This window comes from Cottoperca gobio, chromosome 14, assembly GCF_900634415.1.
Source record: "Cottoperca gobio chromosome 14, fCotGob3.1, whole genome shotgun sequence".
Taxonomy (NCBI): domain Eukaryota; kingdom Metazoa; phylum Chordata; class Actinopteri; order Perciformes; family Bovichtidae; genus Cottoperca; species Cottoperca gobio.
The window spans coordinates 5,358,630-5,378,327 of NC_041368.1; the positions used below are offsets into that span (position 1 = coordinate 5,358,630).

Here is a 19,698-nt window from a genome sequence, read left to right on the forward strand (position 1 = left end):
TGCTTTAAAGAGCATACAAAGAATATCATCAGCACATAGACAACAATACATGACAGCACATAATATAAACATAAACCATAAGCATCATAATAAAAAAAAAAGGGAAATTGATAAAGTTGCAAGAACAAGAAGGTGTCGAATTCTTTGTTCCCAGAAAACGAAAATGTGATGTAATGTTGAAACCTATATACAGAATGTAGATGAAGGTCTTGTCCCAGATCATCACAGAAATATAGGTTTTTTTGTATTTCCTGTCATTTTATATAAACCAAACGATTCATAAGGCCTAGATTCATCAGGACTAACATGTATAGTGTTAACGGCTATTTTTCTCCAGTTCAGCAAATGAAAGCACAGATAGGCAGCTGGTTACTAAATGAACATAGCCGTCAGTATGCGGGTTAATATACTGGGAACATCTGTGCACCGCAGTATCCGGAATAAAAATACTTTTTTTTATTTTGGAGCTGAGATCACCCCGTCTGTTCATTTTGTTAAACATTTCTTTTTTTTCTAGTATTTGTGTCACAGTGCGGTGTTCACTGATATCCAAAGCAAGACCAAGAGCAGCAAAGTATTGTAATTATGGTATTTGTTTCTTGTAATTAAATGTGTTCATGTAGGCTAGATTGAGCAAGATTCTTCATATCTGGTCACATTGGTTGGAACAGATGTTTTTGAACTTATCTGAGAAAGCTGCTGAATTGATAAGGCACTAAGAGGATGCGTAACCTGGCCTTTTTCACAGAGGACATCTTGACATGGCACAGAAGGAACAAATAACAGGAATAAATAACAAAATTAATGATTGCTGGATTCCATTTTGCTGCATCAGGGTCATGGTCTTGCTGTTTCACTGTCACACTATGAAAGATTACTGGAACACTTGAATAGAACAGAGCCATCTGTTATGTTTGTACCTGTGCTTTTCCTACTGTGGCAAGTCACAATGTCTGCGATGAAAAAGACTTCTTTGGCTCTATAAGAGGTTAAGTCCCAGGCTGCATTGGGTTCCACCCATTCATAATCACATTATATCACTGCAGGCTCTGTCTACAACACCCTGTACTTACCAGTAGGTGGCAGCGAGGAAAAGGGAATCCTGTTCAGGGTGTGAAAGCCATTTTTCATTAATGTCATCTGCCTGTAGAGCCACACTTTATACAATCTAAGATCCAGACAAAATGCCTATTTATCATTAAACTTGTGTGTATTTTTACAAAGTTAAGGTTTGCTACTCCAGTGGTAACTTCATCTAGATCTAGATTTGTACTTCAATCAATGGCAGTAATTATATAAGACTTCAAATACAGCAATAGAGAACATTACAATGTAATAAACGCATAACAGAGTAGTGTGTGCAGAAGAGCATCGGAGCGTGAGGCGGGACCATGTAACTGATCTGAAAGCAGTTTTTTCCTCTTCACCTCACATTTCCGAGCTGTGTATGTTCCCTCATCCGGCTGCCTGTTCTGATTTGTGTGTCCTTTTGTGAGAAATATCAAACTGCATCTTTCAAAATGACTTCAGGGTGGATCATGTTTTCAGCTTCATGGCTTTAAGATATTTTGTCAAAATGTTCCAATGTTTAGGGGAAAGGGAGGTAAAATTGGAAAGAGATATAAAAGTAAAAGTTAGCAGTTAATTTTGATTTGTCTTTTTACGAAATGCCTATGAGTTCAGAGCCAATTCAAAAATGTAAAGGGGAAGAAAATGTGTGTCCTTTGTTTCAGCCTATTCAATGCTTCACATCTTTGCTTTTCATATTTTGTAAGGAAATATTTTTATACATTTTATCTTAAAAGTCTGTGTTTTTCCAGCTCAATGCACATCAGCTGATTCCCAACTGAGTGTGTTAATATCAGAAACATTGCAATTATTTTCCATCTAGCTTTTTATTAATGACATTTTTAAGAAATATAAAAATACTCTTTGTCTTTGAATAATAATGAAACTACTTAAAAGCACACCAAACACATAATCTTACAGTTTAACTGCTGAACCCAAGATGTCTCCAGCTTCACTGCAAAGTCCTTTCCCTCAGTGTATATATATATGTATATATATATATATATATATATATATATACATATATACTTAAAACAAATCTTTATTGAAAAAACGTTCAAATGTACAAACCTTTCAGACATGTACTCAGCAGTAAATGTGCACTGAACGTTTCAGGTTTCCACATCACACACCGATTGGCTTCTAAACTTGTGATGTCACAAAATCCTGCTCCATGTTTAAGGTGAGTGCAGAGAAACTTTCCCTCGTTGTAGATGAATGTGAAAATAGCCGTCTAGTGTCAAACTCTGCACACCATTGTGCATAGTGACGCTAAAACATCCAAGTGAAGTTGCAATGAGCAAAACACATTTTTGAGTGAAGGGGGACTTTAAAAAGTTGATTCAGTACAGGGAGGACACACTCGTATCAAATAACAGCAGATGACTTGCTGTGGCAGCACAACAATAAATATTTACATTTCAAATATCACAAAATAAGTCATCTGTAGGATTTTCACAATGATATGGGGAAAACAGTTCCTCTCTTTAGGTCAGTTGTTTTGTAAATCTAAGGGTATGATTTACTGATAATGAAAATGGGGTGAACAGGAAAGCGTTTGGAAGTGCATATTAAATTAGTTTCATCCCTTCATGCTGCTTTCCTTTAATACAGCTGATGCTGAAAGCAGTCAGCAGGGCGTCCCAGCTGCAGCACGACATAAGTATTGATGAGATTCTTCTTAAAAAAGTCTTTGAAAGGTTAAACCATATTTGATCCCAGTCATAATTCAGTAAAAGTGACAGTGATTACAGATTAAGTTCCCACTAGGTCGTCAGTGGAGGAGCTAGAAGGTCATTCTCGACCACAGCGTCTTTTATTGTGGGGGTCTGCCTGAAAGCTCTCTCCCCCTGCAGGGCAGGGTTACTTTGAGCGCTGCCTCACTTCCATCTGATAGTTTGTTTTACTTTGATTGCCCGGTGATCAAAACCAGCTGCACCGGGTAAGAAAATACGTTTTCTGTGTGTGTTCTCTGTTTTGTTTAGCTTTGTTTATGTTGACAAAAGAACATACTCACTGTTAGAAAGTCTCAGAGCTCTGTTGTGGGTCTGTGTGATGACTTGAGGTCGGTATTGTGATCATTCAAAATCACTTTGCATATCAACTGACTGCATTGTGCTCTCATGTTTGGACTTTGTCGATATGGAAGGTCATTAATTTAAAACGGAGGGTGAAAGCTGTCAGCAACTTGATATGATTTTTGTTTTTCTTGCTGGTGTTTACTGCAGGACAGAGACTTGTGTAATGTCAATGTTCTTTATGTGAACAATAAGTACCAATAACTTCAGAAAAGTACCATATCAGTTTTTACAATGACCTGATACTCTGCTGTTGCACTGGCAGGTGTCAGGTTAACTGTACAGCAGCCTCAGATGACGTCAATGACCTGATCAGCAACATCTAGTGACAGTGACAGCAAACGTTACTGGAACACCCTGTAGGAGGTGAGGGGGGGATATTTTGGGTTGCAAAGTTAATTTTAAAGGCCAGATATTGAAGCTTATAGTCCCTGTAACCTTTGCATATTATGTATATTTTGCACACAGGCCCAGTCATAATATACACATCAGGTCAGCTGTGCTGGACTTTGGCCATTTTAACTGAAATGTCTAATCCAACACAATGCCTCAAAGCAGGAGAGGTGAATAAGTTAAGCAGCAGAAGTGGAATTGAAGCTTATCGGCATAACCTTATACGTTTGCTTTTTTGCCATTGATTTCTGAACAGCAGTTTGGAATAAGAGAATGATCTTTAAAATGATGACGTTCAGCTGAAATGTTTGCAGTGATTTTGTGGTAATAGGTCCTCTATGGATGCCCATTTGTGATTGAAAAAAGGAATGCTCAAAAATAAAACATGAAACTTTCTTTGTGTCATGATTAATGTCATGATAAATTCATTTTTATCATGACTTTTCCTAATTTTCCTGCCACATCACTGAAAATGTGGGTCTCCTCTGAAAAGTGTTCCCTGTTTGGTATTGAGAGGATGTTGGTTCTGAGGAGGTAAAGGACAGGCATGGTGATTATCACAGATGCTGCTCATCTGTTGGCAGCAATCAAAGATGTAACATAAAAAGTTGAAAAAAAGTTTAAAGTATTTCTGGTGCGGCTGTTTTGCAGTAAAAGTCCTCAGGTGGAGTGTCAGTGCAGAAGAGCTGGTGAGCACAGTGTGTTTGTTGTGTAGTCTGGCATGGATGTGTCTGGTTTTGTTTGCTCTTTGTGGTTGTTTGCAGCACGTTGATGGGCATGCTGCATACAACCACGCTGCATGCGGTAAACAGACCTCATGCAGAGTATGTGGACGGGACTAAAATTAGCTCTGATTGCGATGCCATGAAGGCTGAAAGCTTAAGTTGGTAATAGTAATGTCATATGTTTCTGATGCCAGTCTTTAGACACAGAGGATACTGTGGTGTGTCTGATAGAAGTTTTTATTCTTTGGTCCTGAAGGACTTAAAGCAACCAGGGGTGTACTGATCCATTTCATATTTCCCAAAATGTTGAACTTGTCCCTTTAACATGCACTTTAAAATGCTAACTGTGCATACTAATATCCTACTGATTCTAGTGAACCCCCTGACCTTTTTCTCTTGTGCCACCATGAGGTTGACAGTTTTGGTTTTTAGTGAACTGTTTCAACCACTTTTGAATGTTAAAGATTTTATTTGAAAGTTTATAAAACTTTAAATGGCCTTGCTCCTCCCCACATCAGAGATCTTCTTCCATTTTATGTTGCAGCTCACTAAGGTCCTCCACCACTTTTCTTTTAACTGTTCCTTATGTGTCCCATAAAAGCACCGGTGAGCTCCTATACTCACTGACTCTGGATGTTAGCAAGCTAAGTCGCTATTTTTAAAAGGAAATTAAAGATTTTCTTTTTTTATCTGGCTTTTAATTTTAATTTGGAGCAATGTTATAGCCTTAGTTATGTCATGGTTTTTATATTATTTTCATCCCTGGTGTTTATCTGATTTATTTTCAACATTTTATTGTTTTATTGTAATTTATCGCAAAATCTCTTTTTCTCTTTTTTTGTCTGTTTTTTAATCCAGGCATGTGAAGCACTTTGAGCTGCACGTTTGTATGAAAGCTATATAAATAAAGTTGAGTTACTGATCCCCTGACTTCCTCTAACGCCGTCAGCAGGATGAGGTTCTATTTAACTGACTATTCTATTAGCATTTCCTACACCCTTTAATAAATCATGGTGTTCTACGTGTCTCCAGTGCACCTTACGAAGCATAATAACCCTATAACCCATAATAACCCTTTGTATGCATACAAATATGCATCTATTCCGGTTAATTGCAGTGTTGCTTAATTTGCATGTGCAACAGAAAGGGCAGACCATACATTCCCAGCATTGGTATGCTTGGAAGGCATTGTGGGACATTCCTGAGTAATATTTCTGAGATGGCATCATGTCATGACACAGAAACCAGCTTTGACATGTAAAGCTGTGTTTAAACTGCACTCTGCGCCTGAGGATAAAATGTGCTGCGTAGGAGTCCATACTGTCAGATGTGAAGAATTCTGAAGGTTTACTCAGCGACATCCTTTCACATCAAACTCCAACAACCAACGCACAACCTTACTTGGATAGGAGTGTTGACGCCTTAAGAAAAAGGCGGCGGAAGAGCTTCAGATGTGCGTGTTTCGTCACGATGCCCCGGCATTGCCACCTGGCACCAGCCATTAAGCAGCCTGCCATGTTGGCACTTAGTGGGCAGCAACAGCAGATGCTCCTGCCTAACTAAAGCTCTGTTAAAATACCAACACATCACTGAGTTGAACACAGTGCAGGGAGATGAGTTTTGTTGTGTCACATTCAGTCTGAGAAACAGTACATCATTAGATAGTAACGCTTTGAATGATATATTTAAATCATTGTAAATCATACAACAGAGGCCAGCCAAGTGCCTGCTGATACGTTTAGTTAGACACTCAATCCCTCTGGATCGACCTTGTGATCTAATTCAAATGAGAGCAATAATATGTCTCCTCTCAGGTGGAGTGAATTATGAAGAGCCTGAAGCTGCTGATAAGCTTGTTTGATGTTGGCATGCCAAAGCCACAATAAAGGAAACAAAGGCTTTTGGAGCCGGGGCTTTACAGTAACTACAGTTATGATGTGTGTATGCACATATAAACATGTGTGTCCACACACACAAAGCTGACTTTTATTTATTTTAGTTTTCTCCTCTTGGGCTGGGCGATATGGCCAAAATTCTCTATCCCGATACATGTCATTTAATATCTCGATAATGATTTGTATCACGATTTAGCATGTTTTCTGGAAATTCAATAAATATAAAGTCCATATGAAATAACCACATGCTATCAAGCTAGCCTACTTTTGTATACTCCTGTGTGAATGAAATACTAGTATTTTCTCATGTAAGTAAGAACTTAAGTGCAAAATGAAGATAACAGATTGAAGTGAAGTTATAGAGTAAAAATAAATCAGATTAAGACAATAGTTTGGTTTATCTAAGCAGACTCTTTAGGTGTAGGCACACAGGCGTTGTCCCAGTTTGTCCTTCTCATTGAACTGAGTGGTTCTGTAAAGTGTGTCGAAAGAAAAACGCAATCTTCAAATAAAATTCCCTGTTATTAAAATATTTCACATCATATTTTCTGAGAAATTTAGTACGTGCTTGTTATTATAAATGTAGACGACGTCTCTTGATATCTCCATAATTATGATTTGATCCTCACGATTCTGTTGAAAGACAATATATGATTGTATTATTGAATTATTGTAGTATTGTTTTGTCCTGTTACACTTTGATACTGTATCTTCTCTCATTGTAAAAATGTTGTGTCCTGCGTTTAAAAAACGTTGTGTAATCCTGGGTGATGTACCCGTAAACTGTAACTTTTCTTTAGTAAGAATCTTTCTCTGTACCCTTCCGATCTGACCCCGACTGCTACTCACAAAAATAAATGACCTTAATGTGATTTTGAATTAAAAAAAAGAAAGGAAAATAATCCACTTGGTCAGCATAATGTGATGAGACAGAGTGTGAAAGGAACTAAGTTGATAACCAAATGCAGAGTGGGCTAGTGGGTGGTGGATGAAGTCAGTGATATTTCAGCATCCCTTGGTGGTTAGCCTGCTGACAGGGAGGGGAATACACTGCAAAGTGAGTGACAGTGAGGGAGGTGGTGTGTGTGTGTGTGGGGGTGAGAGGGTCAGAAATTAAACCAGATCCACCGGTTTCAACTGTGGTATATGTAAAGCATATGGAGAGAACAGAGAGAGAGAAAGAGAGGAAGGACAAAAGCAGTGTCATTATTTGAATACAAGTCCCCCAGCCTGTTTGAACAGGCAGGATTTGCATGTTGGGTTTTCAGCCGGAGCCGCGGGGCAGGGTGGGGTGGGGTGGGGTGGGGTGGGTGGAAACAGTCGTCTTCGTGGTGCTCAGGGTGTGGCTGCTCTGGGAACAGGACTTCTCTCAACAGGGGTCTCTCAGCACAGGTTGCACATCTGACCTCAGGACACAAGATGAATCGCACACATCGACGTCAGGTTCCTGTTGTCTTTCCTTTTCTTTCTTTTATTAAATTTATAACCACAGAGACCTGAATTCAAAAATACCTGAATCATACCATCATAAAATGTTTTCATATATTTTAAATCCTTATATTGTTTGTATTATTAATATATTCTTTCATTAGTTTCATCAAGTTACCCAAATGTAGGTCATCGTAAACATTATAACACGCTTTTCTTCTTTTCAAATTGTAGAATAATTTTGTAACAAAACACTCTTCCCATTAAATGTTTCACTTTATTATTATTAATCAATACTAGTACAAATTCTAGTTCATGGTGAGAGTGTTGAGTTTAAATAAAACTTTATTTTCTCACAAAAGCATTAAGTGTAGCTATATTCACAACTCACAGCAAAGGCTTAACTTGGAATCTGAAATGGAGATGATGTCAGTGTGGAGAGAGCAAATCAGTAATGTGATAACCATTTGGATGTGAAACATTAGACGGGGAAATCGGAGTTGTGATGGACTCAGAATCCTTCTTGACCCTCTTTCTCGGCTGACATGTGAGATTCTTCGGAGGCCCAGCGTAGTCAAGACTTATCACATAAAGAACAGAACACCGATCCTCTTTTCAACAGACTTTATTTATATTGAAAGCACATGAAAAGAAACACTACATACATACTTTTAAAATAACTCAGGTACAGCAATTAATTAGACAGGAAATAGAGGCACTTACACATCGAAATATAAACAGAATTTCTAGACAAATGCACCCACACATTCAGAAAGGCATGCCAAAAGGGGGCTCCCTTATGGAACAGGACATCCTGAAACTGCCAAGAAAAACACTCTCTAAGCCAGCGAGCCATTCCAGTGTTATCCAAGGATTTTGCTTTTATGACCAGGAAAAAGTATTACCCTTTTGCTGTGTTCTAGAAAATAAAAAGAACCTAAAATAAAACTGAGGCTTTGCGGCAAAAGAACACCCCCTCAAGAGAGTTGTTCCAATAAAATGCAGCCTCCTACAAAAAAGTGTGTGTTGAGCAACAGAAGAAAGTTCGCAGTTGAAGAGAAGAGGGAAGTGTAAAAGGGAAGGAGAGAGCTGGGTGAGCACGGCGTGTACCATACCTAGCACTGGGTGTCACAATGTGATGTGTTGCAATAAGGTGTGTACTGTCTGGATTCTCTGGAAAATCAAGAGGACAGAGCCAACTCACACACACACACACACACACACACGTACACATATACAGAAGTACGCTATAAACATCACTACATCTGCATTTGCAAACATGCAAAATCACAGTTCCCCACATAAAACCACATAGAAACCCTCACAGACGTCAGCATGGAGGAAATAAACAATAGACCCACGTTTCACAAGCGGTTGGGATAAAAGGGAAGTGACATCGCAGCACACACCTCTAAATGGGAACTGATGCTAACTGATAAATGGCAATAACAGAAGGAAGACAAAACAGGATGCTGGTCAGATGAAAGAGCCCGAAATGTCAGACAGCCTACAGACTGTTGTCGCCTTGCAATCTTAACAGCCAACACCAGTCTGATAAGCTATCTGACAGACCGAGAGAGTGACTGAGACGAACGCATGTACAGAAACGACAATGATAAAAAAGAATAAAAAAAAGAATCCTGATCCGACTTACCATGACAGGAGAAAAGAGGAGATGTGAATGTTCTGACTAGAGCTGCTGCAGAGCGCAGGGTTCAGCCTGCTCAACAGTGCCCCTCTGTTTTGAATCTACTCGAGTGATTCGTCTCCTGGCTCTGTGACTGGGGCAGTGCAACGAGTTCATTCGAGGGTTCAGCTAAGGTAGCGGCACAGACGCTTTTCACTGTGCGCTTGAGGTTTTTTTTTTCTCTCCCTCCTGCTTGCTCTAGCGCCCACTGTGCTCAGTCCAGCGTAGCACAGCAGCGGTACAGAAGAAAATAGCACATTTCTCCGGCAATTATGGAGAAAAAAAAGAAAAGAAGGTACTGCATATACCGAGAGCCAGCTGCATTATCCACGAGCAAAGAATTATCATATCAAATGCTTTTTTGTTTTAGGAGATGTAATGGCAAACATGATCTTGCTGTAATCATCGGAGGTAAAAAAAAAAAAAAAGCTCTGTGGACAAGTGGAGACAAAGAAAAACACTTACCATGACACAGACTGTCTCTGAGTTAAAGGAGCAGCTACTATCTGCTATACTAAGACTTCCAGGCAACCCTAGTCTATTAGTGGAGCACAGTCTGCTTTAATCCATAAAAGATAAAAGGGAGAGCAACAAATGTAGCAGCCACACAAACGGCTATCTCCCTCCCGCTCCCCGTCTCACACGCAGGCACGCGCACATAGTCGTAGATCTGATTCAATATATGGCTGCATCTGGTAAAGTAGCCCCCGGGCTGACTCATGTGCTCTCTTCCTGGAAGCAGAACAATAAGGGCAGACAAAGGGACCAGCAGGGTGATTCATGGCTGATTTATCATTCCTCATCCAAAAGTACCTTGATGAGCTTTACTGCACACACAATAGAAGAAATGGTCATCTAAAGCACCGTGAAACATTCATTAACAACAACTTACTTAAAGCTCTACAATATGTAGAAATGAGATGAAGAGGACACAATCATTTACAGTCTTATCATCAGTCTTATTTAACAACCAATACTGCACAACGACTCCACACTAAAGTAATGAGTACAGAAAATCGTATTAATAAGCCAGATAATAAGTAATTAGGTTATTGAACAAATAACTTAGCGCTTCTTTTACAGAACACTCACCACATCATCAAAAGTTTAAATTCTAGCTTATTAAAATACGTGACTCCACGGACATATAAGACTTCATGGTTCTTCTAGTGCAGCTTAAGGCCTCACTGAGGAGAATTATTGCCTATTCTCACGAGCTCCGACACGAACGCTTAAACAGCTCACGCACATGCATCCCAACAAGCACCTACCTTACAATTGCGGAAATCACTACCAAATGCAAAACCTTCCAAAGCAAGTTAATGGAAGTCCAAGTTCAACACACACATGTCGTTACAATATCGAGAGAGAAACTAGATGCCGGCTGTGCTTTTATAATGGTGGGTTATCAGCTGAAATGAGTAAAGGGATTGGGGGTGCTTCTGAAGTTGATGCTTCGCTGTGATCACTATCTGGCCTTCACTCCGTTTTGCCCTCCGAGTGTTTCTCCTGCTGCTTGCGCTTGCCGTAGCTCTGGGCCATGGAGTTGACAATGGAGCAGACAAAGAAGCATACCATGATGACCACAACCTTCTCAAAGAGCCACGGCAGCCAGCTCTCCTCCTGCCAGGAACCACAGTAAGAACAGAGAGAGAGAGAGAGAGAGAGAGAGAGAGAGAGAGAGAGAGAGAGAGAGAGAGAGAGAGAGAGAGAGAGAGAGACAGAGACAGAGACAGAGACAGAGAAAGAGAGAGAGGAGCTCGGTCAGTAAGTTGAGCCCCCCCCCCTTCACCCCACACCCTGCTATCCCCTCTGCTCCTGATGCTGTAGGCTAGGTGGGGATCCAGCTCCATGTGCAGGACAGATAGAGATCAGGGGTAATAAAACACGCGGCAGCCCCCACCGTCCTTCCTCCCAACGCCCCCACTGACCCCAGCCTGCAGCCTGCCTCCACCAAGTTAAATTGCCTCGCTTCTCTCTTGTAACTGCAGCAGGCTCAAGTTACAAGAAAAAAGGAACATTGTTCTAGAAATGCCTAATCTGTCCTTGTGCAACTCAAAGTTTATCCTCTTTTTTCCTTCCCAGTAATAGAATAAGAAAAAAAGAAAAAATCGTTTTCAATGAATCAAGAGAGAAAGTGAGAAATCTAGAGGAGGGGAAAAAGCTTTGAAAAAGAAATAGGCTCCAGCTTCAACTGGCTCTTTTTGTTCTAGACAGGGGGTTTTGATGGATTGTCAGTGGCGGAGGGGGGGCCCCCGCCCCGGTCTACAGTCAGCGCTGGGTTCAGGCGGGGCACCGAGTGCAAGTGTGTGTGTGTGACACATAGGGGAGTGACCACACTCACACACACACTCCCAATTGGTAAGATGGAGCATGAGTCAGCACGCCCCATGCTACAGTAGTACAGTTCAATACAGCGAGTGGAGCCAGACCCCACACTGGCCCCTCTCCTCCTCCCCCTCCCCTCCAGCCCGCCCAGTGCAGCGCTAACCTACTCTGTCATTCTGGCCCTAAACAAGCCTCTGTAATCTACTGTAGCACTACAGGTTACAGCCAAACCTACAACAGCAACATTTCTCTTATTAACATGAAATTAGTTTTAAAAATATATATGAAACTGTTTAAAAAGAAAATGGTACAGGTAAAGAGGGTGAACACAGAATTGTAGAATAGAAAATGGGTCAGAGATATAAAGGAGTACTTAGATAAAGAGAAGAAAGCGACAGGAAAAAAAGTGGAGGGAGAAGCAGTGAAAGAGGCAAAAGTAAGGGGGCCGCATTCTTTTCTTGGCGCGCACACGTGAATGAATAGAGGCTGTGAGCTGGGGGGCCGAGGCCCATGTACTTACAGTCGGGATCCCCTCTCCAGCGTGATGGTGCAGCTTGGCCTTCTGGGCCTCCAAGTACTCCCTGAAGGGCTTCTGCAGTGCCGCACCCAGCAGTGGAACAGCTCTGCCTCAACCAACAGAGAGCGAGCGAGAGAGAGAGAGGTGGGAGGAAGAGAGGAAAAGGAGGGAAAGAGGGAGGGAAGGAAGAAGAGAGAAAGAGAGAGAGGGGGGAGGCATGGGGGGGGGGGAGAGAGGGGGGGAACAAATCATGTCACGTCATTGTTACTCACCAGCCCAAGGGCAGCAACAAAGGGAGGCATGCTGTCCTGTGTCCTGTACAGTGTCGCTCTCCCCTGCTTCCTCTCTTCGAGAAGAGAGAAAGACGGAGAGAGCAACGAGTGCGATCCCTTCAATGCTCATCCCCACAAACACATAAACGCACACACACACACAACCTGAGAATTAAGTACAGACTGTAGCACAGCTAAAGGAAAACAGTGCTGCTGAAAAACAAAACAAAAAAAGTCAAAAGAAAAAGAAAAAGAAAATAACATAAAAAAGATAAATAAAGTTGGCTGGTCCTCATACAGCAGCCGCGGCAGCAGCAGTAGTCGCCCACATTCTCCCGCTCTGTTCTCCTCCTCTCCTCTCACACACACATACTCGGCTTCCTCTCACACACAGACACACGCACACACAACAGTGAACTCGTTCAACTCCCCTGCAGTGCCTCCTCTGCCGCTGCAGCGAGGAGAAATGAATGACTTCTCAGAACTCTCACATTTATCACAGGCGGTTCCTGTAAGAACTGGTTTCAGCCAATTAATGAGGAAGTGAGTCGTACCCGAGCTGTGTCATCACTGGCTGAGATCTGGGGGGATGGCCCACAGAGGGAGGGCACTCCTGTAAGACAGCCCATATTAGGAAACCCTTTACAAGATTTAGCCACCAACTACAAGCACACTACTGAACCCCCCCGCGCTTACACACATACACACACACACACTCAAAGTAAAAAAAGACGTGAGAGACTGCAGAGAATGCCCTAGAATAGCGAATGAGTGGCCCATCCCTTGGCTGGAGTTAGTGATTAATCACTAAACAAATAAATACTAAAGACCTTCACTTATTCTCTTTTGTGGCTATACACAGTCAATTACTTCCCCTGAGCTATTGTTTAAAACCTTCCTTATGTTCCACTCATACGTCTTTTGTTCACGTTGGGGAGGCATCCTCAAAGCTCAGAGACACATCAAAGATTTGAAGGCAGGTTTGCGTGGGCAGTCATGTCACATACGGTTGAGTTTATAGCTGATAACTTTCTCTAAGGGAGGCAAGTCATTTCCGTCCCTCCCCACCTCCACACACACACCTATGTTAAAAAGACAGATTGTGTTAAATGATTTGAGTTTATAACAAGGAAGGTGTTTAGTAATGATTAACTTTATACCAGGTAATGGATATCCTACATGTGAATGGGCAAAGTAGACAGGAAGTCTAACAGATGGATCACGGTTTAAATTACACAATAGAAAATGGTTAGGACACACGGTATCAAAAATCAAGCAAGGACTTTTTTTTTTGGAGGGAAACAAAGCCTCTCTTATTCCCATCCCCCACATCACACAATTCCTAACATCTAAACACACAGAAACTTAGAAAACTAATTGAAAAATATATGTAACCTGGATTAAATGCAGAATATGAGTTTTTCAGAAGAAAAAGAACGATTAGAAAACACATGGGGAAATACACTAGTTCAGCAGATTCAAGTAAACAGGCAAGGACAAAGAGTGAGGGAAAGAGTTTTCAGAAATGGCGGGCGAATCATCTCCTACACGATGAGCAATACTGAGTCATGAGCCTGGGCAAATCCACCAACAAAGAAGCTCAAAGCTAGTAGTCTGAAACACATTTTTAATGCCTCAGAGTCAGGCTGCCTCACCGTCTTTCCATTAAAAATCTGCTGATTTTGTGCTTTTTGGGGATATATCTTCACTTTCTGCAGTAGGTGTTGTGAAATTGTCGGATTTAAGAATTTCTGCTGTAAGCGTGTTCATAATTTACCTGTGAGTACCTGAAGCTGAACGTCTTTCACAGAAAGAAGTTCACAAGATTATCTTTCTTAAAATGTACTTCTAACTGGAATTAAATGAGAAATGTGTTTAACTTGTGCATGCATTAAATATAAGTAATGCATAGCATTATGTGGGACAGTAAGTAAGTAAGTTGTTTGTAATGTTAAGTAAAAGTTTTGAAATTTAAAATAGAGTTCTGTGTGCTCTCGATGTGTCGAGGCAAGAGAGGGAAAAACCAGAAGATGAAATTTACCACGGTCATAAAATGTAATTTGACAAACAATAAGCCTGAACTATTTACTCAGCAGGTACTGAACAAACATTAACAACTGGTTTGTTCAAATCCTGTGCTTTAAGTGAAACTAACAGAAAACTCCTCACTTGCTGAGGCTCTTGAACACTTTGGCCTCGAGAAACAGGGAAACACATCTGTTTGAGCAGAACTATTTAAAAGCAGAACGTCTGATGTTTACACTTTCAATTCGAAACTCTTATTTCTAACAAGAAAAAAAACATGTTTTTAAGTAGTTCTGTATAAGAGCATGCATGTTCTGGCTGATCATTTAGTTAAACATAAATCTATAAAGTGCAGAACTAGTCATGATTAAAATAAATCATAGTCTCTCATTTGATTTAATCGGCTGACAATAGCTGTGACATAAATGTGCCTAAAATGACATTAAGTATTGTTTTTGTCTTCAAACTTATTTTCCCATAATTTGTAATAAGGCAATAACTGAACAGAAACTGACGATGGATTTTCACATGAATCAATGCTGTGTATTAATTAAAGTTAATAGTTGTTTTATGTATTTATTATGATAATTAAAATGTTTGTAGGTCTGTATCCAAAAATATAAATGGACATAACACATTTATTGTCAAATGTAAAAAACAAAATAAATAAAAGGTTCCTCTTGTCACTTTCTTCTCCTAAAGTGACAACATGTGGGATAGTTCAAATGGATAATAATAACAATAATGAAAAGTCTTCAAACGTAGGTGGTTTTACAACCATAAAAGCCGCATGTGTGGATCCTATCAAACTTTATAACAGTTGTTCTCAAATTGATTCAATTACTTCCAGAAGCTGTACAAAATGCATGCATGCTTCACTTTCCTGGGTTACAAAAATGATTCCCTGTAAATATTTGTGGCTTATTATCAACACTGTGTGTATTTTATATACCTGCACATATTCTGAACTATAAGCAGTGTGTGTTATGATACAGTTTTTACTCAACATCAAATGATTCAACATATGAAGAGCAAATGATTGCCGCTCCATCGAGTGACTTCCCTTTAGTCACAAAATGAATCAATCTTTAAAAATGTATGAAATTTAGCAGTCAACAGTAAATCTCTCAAAGACATATTAGATGCAATTGTATTTATGGATGTATCAGATGTAATATACAGAAGCTAAAATGCTAAATTGTAACAAAGGTATTTAAAGAAATAAACATGTATAAAATGTTTAACACGACTGTGATGTGACATGTGTGAAGAGCTGAGTTTTTGTTAATGCAAGTATAAAACTGTTTGGACAGATGAGTTCAAATTAAACAGAAAATAGACCCATTTCACGTCCATTTACATTTTCTGTTACACACGTTTTTGTTCCTGCCCGTAACATTTAAGTGCAAAATGACTGTGAGAGGGGGAATACCACTTCACCCGAGAATAAAGTCAAAGTGACTCAAAACTGTTTGATCAATACTTTTGAAATCAACAGCTGTCACTGAGATACAGGAGAAAACACATCGCCACCACCATCCTCCAATGCTATCACTTTTTCCATTTTTCCAAATCATTGAACAATACAAAACTGTTTTGACAATTTGGATCAGTGTGTAATTCAACAATGTTGCCCGTGAGTGGAAAGTTAATTTTAGATTAGAGCATTAAATCACAGATGCACTTATTTCACAAGAGCTATTCTGTTTTCATAAGGAAGTTACACACACACACACACACACACACACACACACACACACACACACACACACACACACACAGTATAAAGTATAAATATGAATATTATATTTATCTATACAAAAACAAAAATATTTCTGAATAATAAAGACAAAAATAATTCTGTGACCACTACAGCACAAAAGGGCTCATCCTCTTTGTCTGCTAAACAATTCAGAATGGACATTTTTTATATGTAATATACAATGAGTAATATATATATAATAAAATAATGTGTTTGTGTCATAGTACAATGCTTGTTGCTGGGCTGCAGGTTATTCTCTGCTCTAAATTTGTAACTTTAAAAATGACAATTAGGTACCAAAAGCTACACACCTGGTCTCATGAGGGATGGAAATGTACATTTTTGTACTGAAGCTATTTCAGCATTGAGTACAAACACTTGTATACCCTTCACCTGCACTACCAGTGTCAGAAACAAGGCCAAGAGACCAAGACAAGAGGCTAACTTGATCAGTTATCAGGAAAGAAATGAGTGGGAGATAAGCTTTGACAAAACAAGGAGAAATGGAGGGAAAACCCCACATCTCTCCACTTCCTGCAGCCTTTTAGTGCTGTGAAGGGGTGAAGTTGTGAGTGCTATGTCAGCTTCTCATTTTTTAATGAACTATCATTTCCTGCTGCTGTTCACAGAGTGTGGAGCGTGTTTAGGCATCCTGTGTTCGTTTTGTGAAAACTAAATTCCACAGGCCGTGAGTCAGAGGAGACCTTTGACCTGTCTGCCCCTTCTGAAGGCTGCCACCTCCAGTGGCACTCCAACACACACATACACACACACTCATAAAATGTACAATTACTTGTTCTTTATGATAATGAATTCACAAAAGTAAAAAAAAACACGCACACACACGTGCCCTGACGCGGGGGTGATAGAGAACAAGGGAACACATGACAGCCAAACCCTGGCCAGGTCCAACTGGTTACGACATCATCACAACAACTGGATTAGGCAATCGCTAGTGTTACCCAATGCTCCACCGGGCCACAGTTCACACCTAACATAACAGCGCAGACGCCGCAAGACGCACACACACACTGTGGTTAGGCAGCGCTGTGACCTGAGGTACTGAAAGTCTGACCTCAACACTATCTCTGTGCAAAAAAACGACCCTCTGACTCACTAAGTTTTATCAGCTCATGGCTTGATGAATTACTACTGCTCCAATTAGATTTTATTAAGTGTTAGGATAGTTAAATAATGAAATTATGGGAGGAGGAGTGCGTTTTACTTTATTGTGAGGAACATTTGGATTCACGTGCAAATGCTGTAAGGTAATATCTCTGTGTGTGTGTGTGTGTGTGTGTGTGTGTGTGTGTGTGTGTGTGTGTGTGTGTGTGTGTGTGTGTGTGTGTGTGTGTGGTGTGTGTGTGTGTGTGTCTGTTCCTCCTCCAGATCAACCGGGCTTTTTCCCAGTGACTTCACCACTAAAGCATGAAGCCCACTCCTGAACGGAGATCCCCTTGCCCAGTGTGTTTATCACATCTCTGCTCCACAGCCGGCACACACACATGCACACACACGTTCAAAAGCTCGGACACATGCTATCCTCTCGGGTGCCTGCAGTGCTGCCAGGAAAACAGGGGGCACCAATTATAGCAGTCTATTATTCCTCTCACTTCCCAGACAGCCACATAAAACAGCCCTCCAACCCTTAAGACCCCCCCAGGTTCAGGTCGGCATGGCCACACAGACCCTCTAGGTCTGGGTATGGAGGTGAGTAGAGTTGCTGGGTCACTGTGTAACCAGGCCTGCACTCTTTGCAATGATGAGAAAGGGTTTTTCAATGAGTCAGATGTGACTGGAGACACATCCAGACAAGTCATACTGCTGATTGTAGAGCGGCAGCAACAGGCAGGCTGGAAATATGAGGAGGCGATGGAAGAACAGAAGAAGAAGAGGTGTAGGGCATCGCTGGTTACTCCAGTGTCTCTATCCATCCCGTGGTGTCATGCTATATGGGATCTATGGTTTCCTTTTTTCAAATGAACATCTCATGACAAGCGGATAACCACACCTAATGTATGTTAACTTAAATGTACACTTTGCAGCAATTCAGAAAACTGAATAAAATCAATATGTTGAGACTAAGGTTGAACTTTAGTGCCAGGCATGAGAATAAATCAGATGAGGAAGGTTTAGTGTGTGTACTGAAAGTTCTACTTTATTCTTGAAATGCTACACAAATATAAAAATCTCCCTCCTCTCATTTTTCCCCCTTATGCTCTAATACTCTTACGTAGATGTACACTTAACGTCATGAAACAAAGTCACAGAGTGGAAAAGGAATGGCACTTGGAACAAATGAGAACTTAAGACGTTTGAAGCTCTACTGTCCTTTTAACTCAATGACTGTCACTAATCCAACACAGCAGATCAGCCAGTGGCACCAACATGTATGTCAGGGACCTGACAGTACACTGTGCGACTGTAAGCAGTCTGTTCATATAGACTGTGACATGCTGCTCAGTCAACCACATAGGTTACTACGCATCTGTCAAAAGCCACAACACGCTGTATATCTTCCACTTCCAAACTGTATGTTCTACTATGGCTGCTCTATAAGTGACGGCTTTACAAAACAACAAGGAGTTCAGCCTAAAGACAGGCAGCGAGGTCAATTAAATATGTTGGGTTTTTCTTTTTTAAACAAAGTTTGTACAAGACAGAAGCAAATAAATTGTCAAATTGCCAAAAGTGATTCTGGCTATCTGATTTACTTTCTGATCATTTGTACATACAGGATAAGCCTTTGAGTTTACATGCTGCAGAGGTTGTGCTTTGGATCCACCCAATGCAGACAAGTCAAAGTTCCTGATGTGTGTGCGACAGTATGCTGCAGTACGTCCTGTGCTGGAACACTGAAGAACTCTAGAAAATCTAGCAAAAAGAAAACTAACATCATTTCCCAATAAAGTTGTGTGAATGTGATTTAAGATCCCATAGCGGTATAGTCTTAAGATTTAGTAAAAGTAATAAATTGCACTCGCAGTGCATCTTTGAAGTTTGACACAAAATAAAATAAGAAGCAAATGATTTATGTCTGGGATAAAACAAAAAAACCCTAGCCTCTTTATAATTCAGATTTATGGCTGCCCTGAATTTCAGAATGAGGCCCAACACCGATGATCTATAACAGGACAATACTGAGCATATGTAGGGGGAAATGACCACAAACAACCCTCGTTACTAACCCCCCCCCCCCTCTCAAATACTTGTCTCCGTTGTGAACGGGGCTGATCGGGGACAACATGAGTGTTTTGACCGAGGTGTGGCGGAGGCAGAGTGGGGAGGGAGAGGGGCTGCCCGGCTGGCCTCTGACTCAGGTCCCGTCTGGGATGACTCCTCACACACAACACAGAGACAAAAGACACAAATCTCATGACAACTGGTGAGAGTACAGCACACATTACGATGTTCAAGGGACTCACAAAACAATACTCTTCAGTGGATGATGCTGATTAAGAGCTCAAGGTCAGGTTGTGCTCCCCTGATAAATGAGCTGCTCTAAAAATGAATCAATGGC

At 40.6% G+C, this 19,698-nt stretch overlaps 1 protein-coding gene and 1 long non-coding RNA gene across 8 annotated transcripts in view; one reads left to right on the forward strand and one right to left on the reverse strand.

The window, feature by feature from the left end:
• The first annotated feature begins 2,853 nt into the window (after positions 1–2,853).
• Positions 2,854–18,863, forward strand: LOC115018612 (uncharacterized). The gene is made up of 3 exons (XR_003833407.1): positions 2,854–3,010; positions 3,412–3,512; positions 17,568–18,863. It is a non-coding gene; the product is annotated as an uncharacterized LOC115018612 (long non-coding RNA).
• Positions 8,197–19,698, reverse strand: part of LOC115018611 (vacuole membrane protein 1-like) — a 56,743-nt gene continuing 45,241 nt past the window's right edge. For 4 of the 7 annotated variants that reach the window (XM_029447687.1, XM_029447688.1, XM_029447684.1 and 1 more), the window contains one exon: positions 11,803–12,225. In XM_029447687.1, coding sequence (XP_029303547.1) covers positions 11,976–12,225 — 250 coding nt within the window. In that variant the 3' untranslated portion in view covers positions 11,803–11,975. Of the gene's footprint in view, positions 10,898–11,802; positions 12,226–19,698 lie in introns of those variants that run through there. The other 3 variants (XM_029447690.1, XM_029447689.1, XM_029447686.1) reach the window with 1 other exon arrangement.